General features: G+C 44.9%; 1 protein-coding gene across 1 annotated transcript in view; it reads left to right on the top strand.

The window, feature by feature from the left end:
* Positions 1 to 17,904, top strand: part of TMEM268 (transmembrane protein 268) — a 125,386-nt gene that overhangs the window by 22,022 nt on the left and 85,460 nt on the right. The window contains exons 2-3 of the mRNA XM_082264292.1: positions 1,299 to 1,460; positions 12,383 to 12,480. Coding sequence (XP_082120418.1) covers positions 1,388 to 1,460; positions 12,383 to 12,480 — 171 coding nt within the window. The 5' untranslated portion in view covers positions 1,299 to 1,387. The remainder of the gene's footprint in view (positions 1 to 1,298; positions 1,461 to 12,382; positions 12,481 to 17,904) is intronic.

Below are 17,904 nucleotides of genomic sequence, written 5' to 3'. Positions count from 1 at the left end.
AAAGCATAAGTTTTAAGAGCAACTGTCCTCTCTATTCACTTTAATGGGATGGATAGTGATGCTCCAGTGACACAACAAGGTGAGGGACATGGCGGCAGCAGGTGAGTTGATGCCCGCTAACAGGTGATGCCATGATGGATCTGAAGTGACAGGCACTCTTTAAATGTAAGGACTCCTTCTTGCTGGTAGTTAGAATCTTTAATCTTTGCAAACAAAATGAAAGTTTAAGAACCGATTCAATCATACAGTTTGTAGTGTACATAGATTTGCTAAACAATGGGATAAAGGAATATTCCTGAACTTTGTTTTATCTCATGGTTACTGTGAAATTGTGTGAATGCATCAATGCAGTGCATGTTCTCAGCTTGCAGAGCTTGGAGTCATTGAATGAGTTTACCAAAAATGTAAATATTGCAGAATATACAGCCTCATGCTACATAACTAAGCTCCATTTCATGCTGAATAAACTAAATTATTAATGTATCTTAAATAGAAAATCAATGATTAAAAAAAAATCAGATTTAAATAAAACAAAAAAAATCAGATTTTTTTTATTTTTTATTAAATCATTGATTTTTATCCACCCTGATTTGTAGTGAAAAATCACCATCGTTCAATTGACTAGTAAAAGGTGGTGCAGCTATTTGGTGCTCAACGTAGGGCTCCCCCTAGCCATCATCCAATAAATAGGCATACAGATCTGGGATCGCTTGAATGGCTTTATTAAATACAGGATAAAATGTCCATGCATGCTTCCACGCTCACGCGTTTCAGCCCAAACTGGATCCTAATCATAGCAAAAGTTTTATGCTATGATTAGGGCCCTGTTCGGGCTGTAATGCGTAAGCGTGGAAGCATATATGGACATTTTATCCTGTGGTGTTTAATAAAGGTTTTCAAGCGATTCCAGGTTTGTGTGTCGGTCTTTACCTGCCAAAACAGGTGTATTCCCTTAGTGTGTCGAGCTGCTATTTAAGATGAATCGCACCACAACACACTAGCACATGTATGGTGTGTGGCCACACATTCCCATTTGCACCATGTTACATGTTAAAACCGCAATATGGCGGAGGTGGCCTTTAATAATCTGGGTTCTTTTGCACCCAATATAGATATATATATTTTTTTGCTTTGATAATACGGAAGTTGCCACTGTAAACTATAAAATGATAAATGTAGACCTGCTACGGTCATTGGTAAGGGATACTGGGCGAGGTGAGTGATTACAGAGAAGTTGTATGACAGAAGAACCTTGAATAATTGACATACCAGCATTAATACTGTAAATATGAATACAGGCTCTCCGCTCAGCTCAGCTAACAGACCAGGAACCGGTCCGCATGGATCTGACTTCTTCTGAGCCAAGCAACGTGCCGCCTGCCATGGTATGATGAGCGGGAAGGACCGGGCTGTGTGGTCAGTGAGAGATAACGAAGAGCCGGTGGTCACCTTACATTCAGGTATCTTTTCTGATGTTAAAGCAGACCTTCGCCCTCCTCTCCCATTCTTCTTAATCTTACTCATTCCCTCCAGACTATTTTTTTTGTTTGTTTTTGCAAGTACCTTTTTTTTTTTACTTTTTACATTTTTTTTAGGCCTACCCCCACTTTTAATGTCCCTTTAAATAGTTTGTTTAGGCCAAGTTGGCCAAAACAAACCATTTACTGCACTAACAGATGCTCTTGCTGAGTCCTCTGTATGTAGCATCACCAGCATAGTATACAGCCCTATGTTCCAGCTGCAGATCGTGTACTTCCAGCCCCACACCCTGAACAAAATAGAGTCGGGCTGAGCGCTCCTCAGCCATTTATAAGAGCAGTGGTGTATCATCTATGGGTGCAGGGTGTCCACTGAATTGGGGTCCCAGGGGGGGAGCACTGTGACCCACACTGCACCCATGGATGATCGGCCTTGGATGACAGTCAGGGATGATCGATCCTGGGGATGGGGGGAATGGGACAGTTGCAAGCACCAATCTCCCTGTATAGCCTTTCAGCTGACAGACACTTCTTCTCCCCTCCCTCCAGCAGCTGTCAGCTGAAAAACTATACAGGGAGATTGGTGCTTGCAACTGTCCCATCCCCCCCCCCCCATCACCAGCATCGATCATCCCTGACTGTCCTTCATGTCCTCCTCCTTCAGGCCCCTGTGTGCACCTCCGGCCCCCTGTGTGCTCCTCCTCCAGCCCCCCTGTCCTCCTCCGCCCCCCCGTGTGCTCCTTCTCTGGCCCCCGTGTCTTCCTCCTCCAGCCCCCCCCCCCCCCATTGTGCGCCTCCTCCAGCCCCCCCACCCCTGGGTGCTCCTCCTACGGCCCCCCCGTGTGCTCCTTCTCCGGCCCCCTCTCGTCCCCCCCCCGCAGCTGGCTTCCCTCCTCCTCCTCTCCCGCCTGCTGCTGGAGCGATTGCTACTGATCACTCCTGTGTCCTTTTGATAACTGAGCATTGTAAACTGTGTTTACTATGCCTCAGTTTATAAATGAACAGGAGCCTCTGTCTCCTGTTCATTCACCTTTGGTGTAGATGAGGCTACATGGGAAAGAACTGGAGAATCTCTGTCCCCCCACTCCCTTTCTCTGTGTCAAAGGGGAGATGTCAGGGGTCGGTTTATGTTTTAAAAAAAATGATAAATAAAATTGTATAAAATAAAAAAACTACTGACCCTACATTTCCTTTTCAACCTGTAGCTGCTCTAATTTTCTTTAAATGTATTGTAATTTGGCAACTTGGAGGCGTCTGTACACAGTTTGTGTACAGAACACCCCCCATTAATGTTATTTCCTGCTTGTGTGATTGGCTTACTGATTTTCCCAGAAGTCTACACTAAGAAGCAAGTCCGATTTTAAACATCCTCTGAAATAGGAATTTTTGTGAGATATTCCCCAAGGGTTAAATACTTCTAAAGGGATGCAGACACTACAGCAGCTTTCTCATTAGAACACTGATAGTGCATCAGGTGATTTTAACAAACCAGACCCTCCCATTTAGAAGCAGTCTGCAAAAAATATGGTGAAACAAACAGTGATATCTTTAGAACAGAAAAAGGTAGGACTCTGCTAAAAAGTTTAATAAAATCCCTGCAATGTACATTGATCACCCAGAGGGGATTGTTTTTTTTTCTAAACAAAGCAGTGTTACACTTTATGTTTCTCTTTAACAAGTTCATTAAAAATAGTAAGAAAATCAATGCTGTTTACAGTGTGAATTCCAGCTGTAATGTACATAGACCCCTGCCCTATATCCATTAGACACACCTGACCCCTGCCCTATGCCCATATACAAACCCGATTCCAAAAAAGTTGAGACACTGTACAAATTGTGAATTAAAACAGAATGCAATGATGTGGAAGTTTCAAATTTCAATATTTTATTCAGAATAAAACATAGATGACATATCAAATGTTTAAACTGAGAAAATGTATCATTTTAAGGGAAAAATACATTGATTTTACATTTCATGGCATCAACTAATCTCAAAAAAGTTTGGACAAGGCCATGTTTACCACTGTGTGGCCTCCCCTCTTCTTTTTATGACAGTCTGGGGACTGAGGAGACAAGTTGCATAAGTTTAGGTATAGGAATGTTTTCCCATTCTTGTCTAATACAGGCTTCTAGTTGCTCAACTGTCTTAGGTCTTCTTTGTTGCATCTTCCTCTTTATGATGCGCCAAATGTTTTCTATGGGTGAAAGATCTGGACTGCAGGCTGGCCATTTCAGTACCCAGATCCTTCTTCTACGCAGCCATGATGTTGTAATTGATGCAGTATGTGGTCTGGCATTGTCATGTTGGAAAATGCAAGGTCTTCCCTGAAAGAGACAATGTCTGGATGGGAGCATATGTTGTTCTAGAACTTGGATATACCTTTCAGCATTGATGGTGCCTTTCCAGATGTGTAAGCTGCCCATGCCACACGCACTCATGCAACCCCATACCATCAGAGATGCAGGCTTCTGAACTGAGCGCTGATAACAACTTGGGTTGTCCATGTCCTCTTTAGTCCGGATGACATGGCGTCCCAGTTTTCCAAAAAGAACTTCAAATTTTGATTCGTCTGACCACAGAACAGTTTTCCACTTTGCCACAGTCCATTTTAAATGAGCCTTGGCCCAGAGAAAACGCCTGCGCTTCTGGATCATGTTTAGATTTGGCTTTTTTTTTGGCCTATAGAGTTTTAGCCGGCAACGGTGAATGGCACGGTGGATTGTGTTCACCGACAATGTTTTCTGGAAGTATTCCTGAGCCCATGTTGTGACTTCCATTACAATAGCATTCCTGTATGTGATGCCGTGCCGTCTAAGGGCCCGAAGATCACGGGCATCCAGTATGGTTTTCCAGCCTTGACCCTTACGCACAGAGATTGTTCCAGATTCTCTGAATCTTTGGATGATATTATGCACTGTACATGATGATAACTTCAAACCCTTTGCAATTTTTCTCTGAGAAACTCCTTTCTGATATTGCTCCACTATTTTTCGCCGTAGCATTGGGGGAATTGGTGATCATCTGCCCATCTTGACTTCTGAGAGACACTGCCACTCTGAGAGGCTCTTTTTATACCCAAACGTGTTGCCAATTGACCTAAGCTGGAGGACCAATTGAATAAGTTGCAAATTGGTCCTACAGCTGTTCCTTATATGTACATTTTACTTTTTCGGCCTCTTATTGCTACCTGTCCCAACTTTTTTGGAATGTGTAGCTCTCATGAAATCCAAAATGTGCCAATATTTGGCATGACATTGCAAAATGTCTCACTTTCAACATTTGATATGGTATCTCTATTATACTGTGAATAAAATATAAGTTTATGAGATTTGTAAATTAGTCCATTCCTTTTTTACTCACAATTTGTACAGTGTCCCAACTTTTTTGGAATTGGGTTTGTACATTGCACACACCTGATCCCTGCCCTATGTACATTACACACACCTGAACCCTGCCCTATGTACATTGCACACACCTGACCCCTGCATTATGTACATTACACACCCCTGCCCTATGTACATTACACACACCTGACCCCTGCCTTATATACATTGCACACCCGACCCATGCCCTGTGTACTTTGCGCACACCTGACCCATGCTTTATATACATTGCACACACCTGATCTCTGCCCTATGTACGTTACACACACCTGACCCCTGCCCTATGTAAGTTACACACACCTGACCCCTGCCCTATGTACGTTACACACACCTGACCCCTGCCCTATGTACGTTGCACACACCTGACCCCTGCCCTATGTACATTACACACACCTGACCCCCACCCTATGTGCATTACACACACCTGACCCCTACCCTATGTACATTACACACACCTGACCCCTACCCTATGTACATTACACACACCTGACCCCTGCCATATGTACATTGCACACACCTGACCCCCTGCCCTATGTACATTGCACACACCTGACCCCCTGCCCTATGTACATTGCACACACCTGACCCCCTGCCCTATGTACATTGCACACACCTGACCCCTGCCCTATGTACATTACATACACCCCTGCCCTATGTACATTACATACACCTCTGCCCTATGTACATTACATACACCTCTGCCCTATGTACATTACTCACACCTGACCCCTGTCCGCAGGGCTAGGTTTTAAAAAAAATATCCCAAGCTTTGAACATCTCACGGAGCACTGTTCAATCCATCATCCGAAAATGGAAAAAGTATGGCACAACTGCAAACCTACCAAGACATGGCCGCCCACCTAAACTGACAGGCCGGGCAAGGAGAGCGTTAATCAGAGAATCAGCCAAGAGGCCCATGGTAACTCTGGAGGAGCTGCAGAGATCCACAGCTCAGGTGGGAGACTCTGTCCACAGGACAACTATTAGTCCTTCACTCCACAAACCTGCCTTTTATGGAAGAGTGGCAAGAAGAAAGCCGTTGTTGAAGGAAAGCCAAAAGAAGTCCTGTTTGCAGTTTGCGAGAAGCCATGTGGGGGACACAGCAATCATGCGAAAGAAGGTGCTCTCCTCAGATGAGACCAAAATTTAACATTTTGGCCTAAAAGAAAAATGTTATTAAAATATTTTACAAAGGATAATGGGCAACAATGTCACTTTCTAGATGTGCAAAGCTGGTAGAGACATACCGAAAATAAATTGCAGCTGTAATTGCCGCGAAAGGTGTTTCTACAAAGCATTGACTCAGGGGGGCTGAATACAAAGGCATGCCACACTTTTCACATATTTATTTGTAAAAAACTTTTGAAAACCATTTTACATAGTTAGTCAGGTTGAAAAAAGACACAAGTCCATCTGGCTCAACCAATGAAAAAAAAAAAAAAAAAAACCCAACCATACAATCCCATATACACAATCCTATACCCACAGTTCATCCAGAGGTAGGGGAAAAACCCCAGCAAAGCATGATCCATTTTGCTACAGCAGGGGAAAAAAATTCCTTCCTGATCCCCCGAGAGGCAATCGGATATTCCCTGGATCAACTTTACCTATAAATATTAGCACCCATTTATATTATGTACACCCAGGAAAGAATCCAGGCCTTTTTTAAAGCGATCTACTGAGCTGCCCAGAACCACCTCTGGAGGGAATCTATTCCACATTTTCACAGCTCTAACTGTGAAGAAACCTTTCCGTATTTGGAGACGAAATCTGTTTTCCTCTAGACGTAAAGAGTGCCCCCTTGTCCTCTGTGATGACTTTAAAGTGAATAACTCAACACCAAGTTCACTATATGGACCCCTTATGTATTTATACATGTTGATCATATGCCCCCTTAATCTCCTCGTCTCAAGAGAGAATAAATTCAGTTCCTCTAATCTTTTCTCATAGCTGAGCTCCTCCATGAATTTTATCAGTTTGGTTGCCCGATATCCTTTTTGAGAACTGGTGGCCAAAACTGAACTGCATATTCCAGATGAGGTCATACTAATGATTTGTACAGGGGCAAAATTATATCTCTCTCTCTGGAGTCCATACCTCTCCTAATACAAGAAAGTATTTTGCTTACTTTGGAATCCACAGCTTGGCATTGCATGCTTTTATTAAGCTTAGGATCTACCAGAACACCCAGATCCTTCTCTGCTATGGATTCCCCCAGTTCTACTCCCCTAGTATGTTTGATGCATGTATATTCTTACCCCCCAAATGCATAACTTTACATTTATCATTTTCCTTCCACTTCACACTTATGTGCCACTTTGTGTTGGTCTTTCACATAAAATACACTTACGTTTTTGGTTGTAACATGACAAAATGTGGAAAATTTCAAGGGGTATGAATACTTTTTTCTCTAGCGCTCATCGACAGACGTAGTCCTCGGTGATACACCACCTTCGGGTTATGTTACCTCCGCAGGAGCAGGACTAGACAGGAAATTAAAAAGCTCTGGCCACACCCTAGGGGCAGTCCCAGAGGGTATATCCTCTCTCTCTCTGCCTCAGCAAATCAGTTATTTTCTGTCTAGTTAGGAGTAAGGACCTAGATACCTTGCTGGGATCTTAGGTCCTGGCAAGAAATTTTTTTCTAAAAGGATTTTTGGACAGCTTTTTTTCTCCAGTGTTCCTGTGAGATCTTCAAGCAAGAAAGCTGAACTGGGCGACGGGCTGGATGTTGAGATCCGGTGGTCACCCCAGTTCAGCCTACGAGCGCGTGCAGGCCATAGCTCCGCGCTGAGTCGGCCGCGACAAAGTCCCATTAAAGGACTGAACCCGCGAGTTAAACGTCTCGCTGAAACGCCAAAGACCATGAGTCACGGCGTCTGTATCGGTCGACAGCCCTCCCGCCCCGGTGGAGAGGGGTACTGTCAGGAGTTGGTGCCCGCCTGGTTCCGGTATGGTGAGTAGTATGTTCCCCCTGTTTTCCCTGACGGGTTTTGTGGTGAACGCGGGCCCCTCTCTGTATGGTAAGAAAGAGTTTCTTTCTATCCTATAACATGTCACAAATCCTCCTACTTTGAGTGTGATCTTATGTGTGCAAAAGCCAGGAGGCTTGGTTTGGGAGCTAACAATCTATTGTATACATGTTTTAAAGATGTAATCTGTGGCATTCTGGGAATCTTATGGGTTAAGTATAAGCTACCTACCAGTCAGAAGCCATGGACATGTAGACTGCCTTCCAAGTCAGATCTCCAGCTAATAGCAGGCCTCCCGAACGGCCATGCGGTCCGCCAGGGCCGGTACCGCCAAACACGCCATATCCCCATGCAGAGAGAGTGTTGTGTGCCTGCAGCACACCGCTAGTCAGCACAGGCCGCCGCCATTTTTTTTGCTGGATCGCACGAGCCGCCATTTTGGCGTAGCCTCGTGTCTCCAGCATGGGGGCGGCCATGTTTTAGGTGATTCTACACCTCGTGGAGCTTGGGGGAGGCGCCGGAAGGCGTACAGAGGGGCGGAGCCGCCTCCTTTCTTCCTGGGCAGCCAGCCAAAAGACTTCCTGTTTGTCTAAGACAGCGCTGTAAGCTGTTGCAGTTCAACTCTGAACATCAAGTGGTGAGCCTGGGGGTCTATCTCTCTCTCTCTCGATCGATAGGGATCCCTAGCAGGTAACACTAAGGGGTTTTTTGTGGCGCTGAGGGTCAAAAAAAAAAAAAAAAAAAGTTTTTTCTTTACTTTGAATTATATCATCCAGGAAGTAACTGGAGTTATTATGGACCCTGCCACACAGATTCCCCCACCTGTTTCCCTCGAGGGGGCCTCGGGACCCGCCGGTGTACAGAGTATAGAGTCATTTACAGCAATTTTGGAGTCTATGGTGGCTCGGGTGGAGGCGGCCTGTCAGGGACGGGGGTCAAGGAAGCGACCCCCGCCTACCCCTATACTATCTGACACCTCTGACTCTGATTCAGAGATGGTCACTGCAGTTGCAGGTTCCTCTGCAAGGGCTGCTATCCCAGGTAAAGCCCCCTCAGACAGTGAGGAGGACGCTTCTTCTCCTGCTATAATTCAGGAAGAAGCATTGGTGGACGCACTAGTTGTGGCAGTGCAAGAAACTTTAAAACTTGAGGCTTTACCGGCAGAGGCAACTGAAACAGAGAGGCCTTTTGGGACTAATAAGCCCATCAAGACGGCGAAGGCTTTTCCTGTACCTAAATGTTTTGGAAATCAGATTAAAGGAGAATGGGAACATTCTAAACGTACCTTTACTATTTCCAAGCGTATTGCTAGACGCTATCCGTTTGAGGAATCCATCATTAAGAAATGGACGGTACCACCAGTCGTGGATCCGCCTATTTCCAGGCTGAATAAAGCCACGGTTATTCCAGTGGAGGACACTTCGTCCTTTAAGGATCCGGTGGATCGAAAGATAGAAGCGGAGTCCCGCACTATCTTTTCTCTGATAGGGTCAGCATTTAGACCAGTAATTGTTATTGGTCTAGTTTCCCAGACACTTACAGAATGGGCGAAGATGGTACGCCAAGATCTTAGGGGAAAAGATATTCCCCAGGAGACATCTGATTTGATAGAACAGATCATACAAGGGCTACGGTTTATCTGTGACGCAGCCTTGGACACTACTCCCTTGTTAGGGCATGCATCTAAGTTAGCAGTGATCCTCAGACGTGTGCTGTGGTTAAAATGCTGGTCAGCTGACCTAGGTTCCAAAAAGACTTTGACCAATCTCCCTTTCCAGGGGAATCGTCTATTTGGAGCCAACCTAGATGAAATCATTAAGGATGCCACCGGGGGCAAGAGTACTTTTTTGCCACAGGCTGCAAAAGCTAAGGAACCTCGCAACAAGCGAGGACCTTTCTTTACCGCCCATAAAGGACGCCCGGCTGGTACTTCCGGGAAAGGCAAGACTCCTCCAGGAGGGTTCAAGAAGGGCTGGTCGGACAAGCAGAGGACCAACCCAGCCAAACCCGAAGTAAAGGAGTACACAGCCTGAAGGTGCGCCCCCACCCAATTTCAGGGTGGGGGGACGTTTTCACCGGTATTCAGGACATTAGATCGAGCATCAACCACTACTACCGGTGCGATTCTTCCCTTCCAACATTTAAGTACAGGAAGCGGTAGTTACCGTTCCCTGTATAGATCTTTTCCTTTACCTTTTCCTAAGATTAGTCCCGATACCTCACAGGAATCGGATCTGATTGACCAGATAGGCCAAGTAGCCTCTAGTCGGGTGACTTCGGTCCCTGAGGTTCAACCAGAAAAGATCACCTTGCCTGATAACTATCAGGTATCTGATAAATGTGTGGGAACAGAAAACGACCAGACTTTCTCGGATGGTCGGGGCCAGATACCTCTAGGGACGCCTGGTTCAGATCCAATCAGCGCCAGTGGTCCTAGAAATTCTAGGCTGGCCTCTTCAAGCCGGCCTGGCCGACTTGGACAGGTTAGTCGCAGACGTTCCGTGGGAACTTCGTCTCAGGGAGTGTCTGTAGTCTCAAGGACCTATTTACCTTCGTGCTTTACAGTCGCTGGTTTTAATGGCCTGGCCATTGAGACCCAAGTACTGAAGGACAGAGGTTTGTCTACTTCTGTCATTCCTACCCTTATTAAAGCAAGGAAAGCGACTTCCAGCAAAGTCTATTATCACACATGGAAGACTTATATTGCGTGGTGCGAATCTTTAGGATTTCCTCCACGTACCTATTCGGTGTCTCGAATATTGGCCTTTTTGCAACAAGGGGTTGAGCAGAAGCTAGCCTTGAGCACCATCAAGGGTCAAGTTTCAGCATTAGCAATCTTCTTTCAGAAACCTTTAGCTACCAAATCCTTGGTGCGGAATTTCATCCAGGGGGTGCGGCACCTGGCTCCTCCAGTCCGCGCGCCCTTACCGCCCTGGGATCTTAATTTGGTTTTGTCGGTTCTACAGAAACCTCCCTTTGAAAACATCAGGGAGATTCCCTTGCTTACTTTATCCCAGAAGGTGGTCTTCTTGGTGGCTATTACTTCTGCTCGCAGGGTGTCAGAACTGGCTGCATTATCATGCCAGTCCCCATACCTAGTGATTCATAGGGATAAGGTAGTACTTCATCCTAAGCCATCTTTTCTTCCTAAGGTGGTTTCAGATTTTCATCTGAATGAAGATATTGTACTACCTTCCTTGTGTCCTCAGCCCAAGCATCATCGGGAACATGCGTTGCATTCCTTGGATGTGGTTCGGGCAATCAGGGTATACCTGAAAGCTACGGAATCATTCCGTAAGACGGATTCACTTTTTGTGATCACGGATGGCCCCAGAAAGGGTTTGCCTGCATCTGCCGCGACCATTGCCAAATGGATTAGACAAACGGTGGTACAGGCTTATTCTATTAAGGGTCAGAGTCCTCCGTTCCCTGTTAGGGCGCACTCCACTCGAGCGCTCAGTACTTCCTGGGCCTTTCGCCATCAGGCGTCAGTGGTCCAGGTATGTAAGGCGGCCACTTGGTCGTCGGTACATACCTTTACTAAATTCTATAAAATTGATGTGACGGCATCGGCGGATGCCTCATTCGGCCGCAAGGTTTTGCAGGCCGCAATTTGAGGAGACCGGTGGTCTACCTCGAGGGTTTTTTTCTGTTTGAAAAATTTTTTTGTTGAGTCTCATCATTAAGGATGAGCATTGTAAACTTCTAGTTGGCACCGGTTGGGCCTTCTAGATTGGGATTTGATTTCCATTTTCCCACCCCTCAGTTGTGATACTGCTCTGGGACGTCCCGAAGGTGGTGTATCACCGAGGACTACGTCTGTCGATGAGCGCTAGAGAAAAATGGATTTTTGTAAAATCTTACCGTAAAATCCTTTTCTCTTAGCTCATCGACAGACGTAGTCCCCGCCCCTCTGTTTTGGAGTTGGGTTGGGTTAAATTCTCTAAGCACTGCTTTTTCACATAACTGATTTGCTGAGGCAGAGAGAGAGAGGATATACCCTCTGGGACTGCCCCTAGGGTGTGGCCAGAGCTTTTTAATTTCCTGTCTAGTCCTGCTCCTGCGGAGGTAACATAACCCGAAGGTGGTGTATCACCGAGGACTACGTCTGTCGATGAGCTAAGAGAAAAGGATTTTACGGTAAGATTTTACAAAAATCCATTTTTAAGGCACTATACAATACATACTATACTGTGCATTTCCACCATTGCCCCTTTTATTCTTAAAAGGGGCCTCCAGCAATCACTTGCAGTAAGGCTTTCCTATAGGAATGAATGGGACCTCAAATTTAATGTACAGGACAGAGCAGCCACTTTCAGGAGAAAGGATTTCGGGGGTCCGAGCACGACCGCACAGTGTAGATGTCTGGATCGGGGGTGAAGAGAAGTATTTGTCCTAGTAGGATGCACTTAGGTGGGTGGAGGGTAATTGATTGTAAACTGTAATCACTATAACCTGCTAGTTCTGATTAACCTTACAGGAGGGTCTAATGTCCGAGTAATGTCAGATAACCTGGACCAGCTATAGCTCTGACCTTTCCTTTATGCAGGTCTATACAACGGACGATTATTGACTGTTCTGCCTTGTACATCGGGAGCTGAACACACGCAGCAATGCCTCCAGCGCCTACAGGACTGTGGTATACAGGTGATGCATGGAAAACTGTTTTATGAAAGTAACTATTATTAATTTAAAGGGTAACAACTGTCTTGAGAAAAAAAAACACAATAGGATATACAATCATATTGTAATTGAATGTCATTAAAAATTACCTTTGCTTTTCAATCTGCAGCGCTGTAAATGTCTGTAAAATGCAATGCAATATGGTAACCTGGAGGAGTTCAGTACACAGATGGTATACAGAACGCCCCCCAGCAATATCATTTCCTGCTTGTGTGATTGGCTTACTGGTTTTCGCAGAAGTCTGCATTAACCACTTCCTGCCCGCCCTATAGGCAGATGACGGCGGGAAGGTGGTTCCATTGTCCTGACCAGACGTCATATGACAGCGATCGGTGCTGCGGTGTGTCACTCTGACGTAGGCTCTTTACCATGTGACCAGCTGTGTCCAATCACAGCTGGTCACATAGTAAATAGGAAGTGCCGTTGATCGGCTTTCCTCAGTTTCCTCATTCCTCATACTAATTCATTTTATTGTGTAGCATTTTAAACGTTTTCATGTGTCATTTTGTTACATTATTTTTGTATATGTATGTGCTTTTTGAGACCTCCTTGTGCTTGGGCTGCTCTGAACTTGGGGCACCACAAGATGGCGCTGTCTCCCCCGGAGTCACGGCTTAACATATGCATTCTCTATGTGCCTTTTGGTATATGGAGTATTTTCCCTCTTTCTGGTTTATTCCATGTATTGGGTTTTGTTTTCATAAAGGTAGCGGAGATTTAATATGGTGAGTTTCTTTTGGAAGTTTTTTTCCTTTCTCTTCTCATCGTGTGGTTCTCCCCTTCCTTCCTTCCGGTCTGAGCATCACTTCCGGTCGTGTGGAGCGCATACCTCACTTCCGGCTGCTCAGTTCCGGTGGGCGGCTCTCTCCTCCACTATAGAAGGCATTGGTGCACCCTGTAGCCACACCCCATGACGACGTCCAATCGGACGAAACGTACGTCGGGTGGCGTGCTGGGTAGCGCGTGCCAGAATCCCTGGAGGAGACAGGACGACCATAGGTTTGGTGGTCCACGGACAGGACGCCCTATAGACACCCGGAGGTCTCTATGCTCATTACTACATGCGAGTTACATCATGATGTTTGTGAGTACCATACCTCTTTTTAGAATAAAGCATTTTTAAACAGTCTATGCTATGAGATGTTCCTTCTCTCTCTGCATATTACATTCTACTGTGAGCATATCAGGAACACACTGGAGAAGCCTTCACCTATCACTGGTTATGCGCAATTTTTGATCTCTGTCATGGGGATCAACAGCTTCTGGTAAGAAGTTAGAATTACTGGTGTTGGAGTGCTCTCTGGCGGTTTTCTATCCTAGAAATCACTTTTTGAACGAAGAGTAAGATTCATATGGACTGTCATCATATTGCTTTATTCACATCTTTAAGTGGGACTGTCATGACCAAGGGTTTTTAGCGCTACAGTTTTGTTTTTATTTCTTTTTAATCTGCTACAATTCGGATTAGTGTGGCTGCTGGACCCAACTACATTTGCTGTTTTTACAGTTATTACATTTCTTCTTTAGCGCAGCAATTTTATTGTTTTGTCTTTCCTCAGTTTGTGCCTGACAGGCACGAGTAGCGGAGAGCTGATCTGCGGCTCTCCTGACAGGGGCGGTCTGCACTGGTAATCAGAGCATTGATTACCAGTGCAGACCCTTAAGGGGGGGATGCCACTAGAACCACCAGGGATGCCCACCCATGACCCCAGGGAAGCCCACCATGGCCACCAGGGATGGCAATCAGGGCTCAGGGAGCCTGCCAGTGCCCTCCCCATCAGTGCTGCCTGCCAGTGTCCTCCCCATCAGTGCTGCCCACCAGTGCTCATCATTGCCATCTATCAGTGCCACCCACCAGTGCCCACCTATCAGTGCCCATCAATGCCACCTATCAGTGCCCAGCAGTGCCGCCTATCAGTTCCCACCGATGCTGCGTATCAGTGCTACCTATTAGTGTCACATATCAGTGCTGCCTATCAGTGCCGCATATTAGTGCCGCCCCATCAGTGCCTCCTTATCAGTGCAGGAAAAAACATATCTATTTACAAAATTGTATAACATAAACAAAAAAAATTTTTTTTTTTTTTCAAACTTTTCGGTCTTTTTTTATTTGTGTAGCAAAAAAGAAAAAACCTTGCGGTGATTAAATACGACCAAAAGAAACCTCTATTTATGGGAAAAACATGACATAAATTTGGTTTAGGTACAGTGTTGCATGACCGCGCAATTGTCATTAAAAATGCAACAGCACTAAAAGCTGAAAATTGGCCTGGGTAGGAAGGAGGAAAAGTGCCCGGTATTGAAGTGGTTAAGATACAAGTCAGGTTTTGGCCATCCGCTGCAATAAAAATTTAATTTTTGGTGAGATACCCCTAAAGGGAAATCATGTCTAAAGGAATACAGACCCTGCCACTTTCTTCATTAGAACCCTGCAAGTGCAGCAGCTGATTGATAACTATAAGATCACTCCAATTCACATTCGCTTTGCATATGGACACAGACAAACAGCTATTTCTGCAGAATAGAAAAATGTAGGAATCTGCAACAAAGCTTGTTAAAATCCCTGCAATGTCCATAGGTCACCCAGAGAGGGGAATGTTTTTTTTTTCTCAACAAGAGTGGAGTTACTCTTTAAAGTGTGTGTAAACCCTAACAATGAACTTCTCCTAATTGCTTCCTTTTTGGTCTGCTAAGTATACCATTGAAAGTGTTTTGTTATATCTGATTCATTAGTGTAAAATTATTGTTGACTTTGCCAGAAATCATGTGAGTTGATAACTTCCTGTTCTCTCTAGTTAGATGTTGAATACCTGGCCCTTATGGTCAAACCTTATATAAATCAAGCTGCTGAACACCCCACTATGATCTTAACTTGGCCTAAAGTCACAGAATATACGAAAAGAAAAAGCACAGTGCTATACCTATGTGTCTTAAAGTGGATTTAAAGGCTCAAGGTTTTTTACCTTCATGCATTCTATGCTTCTGTGTGCATAGCCCCCCCCCCCAGCCTCTACAATACTTACCTGAGCCCTGTCTCAATCCAGTGATGTGCACGAGAGCTGAGCTTCTCCCTGGTCTCTCATTCCTCATTTGCTGAGACAGCATCGGGAGTAATTGGCTCCTGCTGCTGTCAATCATAGGCAGTGAGCCAATGAGAGAGTGGGGGGCAGGGTCAAGCAGCAGCTTTATTTTTCTTATGGGCTCATAGAGCGAGCATGCACCAGTGCCCCCAGAGCAAGCGGCTTGCTATTGGGGGCACTGGCTGAAGAGGAGGAGCCAAGAGCTGAAAAAGGAGGATCGGGGCTGCTCTGTGCAAAACCACTGAAAAGAGCAGTTAAGTATAACATGCTTGTTTTTTTTTAAATGAATATTTAATGTCACTTTAATTTTTCTATATCAAATCATAAACATTTGTTCAAAAGCAAACAATATAAAAAGATAATGATAAAATGGTGTTTCTAAATAATAATTTTGGTGCTCCTCTATCCTCAATCCACCATAAAATTACATACTGTATATATTGTCCTTTATAGCAGGACAGATTATCACTCCTGTGAACTAGGGATGGGCTCTGTGTTCGAAGTCGAACGTAAGTTTGACTCGAACATCAGCTGTTCGTGTGTTCGCTGAATACATCGTACCTGTACCTATTCACCAAAAAAGTCATGTGACATCCAAAGGGGGGCGATGCCACCGGGTGACGTAGCCAGGAGGCCCCATCCCTTGTCTATAAAATAACTGCCAAAGTTGAAGATCGAGTATACAGCGAGTAGCCTCTTAGCAGTCGAAGCGTTTTTTAATTTTTTTCTATTTTTCGGGTCTGGCGTGCATCGTGATTGACGATGGATTTACATCGAGGGATACTATTTTTTTTTCTATTTTAATAAAAGGCTTGTCAAAAACAGTTTCCTGTGGTTTTTACTTTTTTACAGTTGTTTGGTGAATGGGTACGATGTACCCGATACCCATTCACATATGGGGTGGGCTGGAATCTGGGGGGCCCCTTGTTAAAGGGGGCTTCCAGATTCTGATAAGCCCCCCCCCACCCGCAGACCCCCACAGCCCAGGGTTGTCGGGAAGAGGCCCTTGCCCCCATCAACATGGGGACAAGGTGCTTTAGGGTAGCACCCCCCCCCCCATGTTGAGGGCATGTGGCCTGGTATGGGTCAGGAGGGGGGGGGGCGCTCGCTCCCCCCGGCTTTCCTGACCTGCCAGACTGCATGCTTGGATAAGGGTCTGGTATGGATTTTGGGGGGGACCCCACGCCGTTTTTTTTTAAACTTTGGCGTGGGGTTCCGCTTAAAATCCATACCAGACCCCGAAGGGCCTACGCTGTTTTTTTCTTTTTTTTTTTATCTGTATTGCTGGGAGCCGACAATACATTCCATCCGCGAGCAAGTTTAAATGACATTTTTTCCTTTAGAAATGTCAGTATTGCTGCAGCAGGCTCCATACATCATACAGATGTGCCACTTTACAGGCACATTAAGGGGACCCCCCCCCCCCAGCATAATATTTAAATAAATTTTTAGTTTTTATTGTTTCACTTTAAGCATCATTAACATCACTCCTTTAAAAACAATAGTTTTTTAAAAAAAAATATTTTGCATTGATACATGTCCCCCAGGGCAGTACCGGGGTCCCCATACACTTTTTATGTCAATAACTTGTATATAAGCCCATAGACTTTAATAGAGTTTGAATGTTCGCTAGAACTTTTTCCCTGTTCGAGATGTTCTGGTGCAAACCGAACAGGGGGGTGTGTTCGGCCAATCACTACTGTGTCTTGCTTCAAACACTTGCAGTGCGAAGTGAAGAAAGTTCAATAATAGCGCTTTTCACAGTGCCACTCCACACTCCCCAAGTGCTAAAACACTCACCAAATGTTGCAACCCCTAAATTTATAAGAAGGTCTTAAAACGCTTTACTCTGAATCTCCAATTCCACACCTCTACCGTTGCAGCAACTTTAATATTGCTCTCTTATTGTTTCTAAACCACCATAAAAAAAAATAAATAATCAAAAAGATCCGCAAATAGTATAATACCTCTTTATTTAATGAACAATACAGTCTCGGCTCAATATTGCACTAACATTGTACAGATAAAAAAAAGCGCTCCTCTTACTATCTCTCTGCACTTCCTGCTTCTCAAGATGGCCCTGCACTTCAAACAGTGAAAATGATGTCACAGGTACAGGCTCCTCCCAATGCGTTTCATCAGCTGGACATCTTCCTGAGACTGAATCAACATATACTTTTAAAGTGTCTGACTGTAAGCCCAAAACATCAAAATTCATCTTTGGCTTGCTAAGTTATTCCTTACACACCTTGTGCAAATGTTTTGGAAAAATGTACCTGTAATAATGAAAAATATCTGTTGATCCTTC

This window comes from Pelophylax lessonae (genome assembly GCF_965119305.1).
Source record: "Pelophylax lessonae genome assembly, chromosome: 7".
Taxonomy (NCBI): Eukaryota; Metazoa; Chordata; class Amphibia; order Anura; family Ranidae; genus Pelophylax; species Pelophylax lessonae.
The sequence above is the reverse complement of the archived record's forward strand: the minus strand, read 5'-3'. Positions and strand labels throughout refer to the sequence as shown.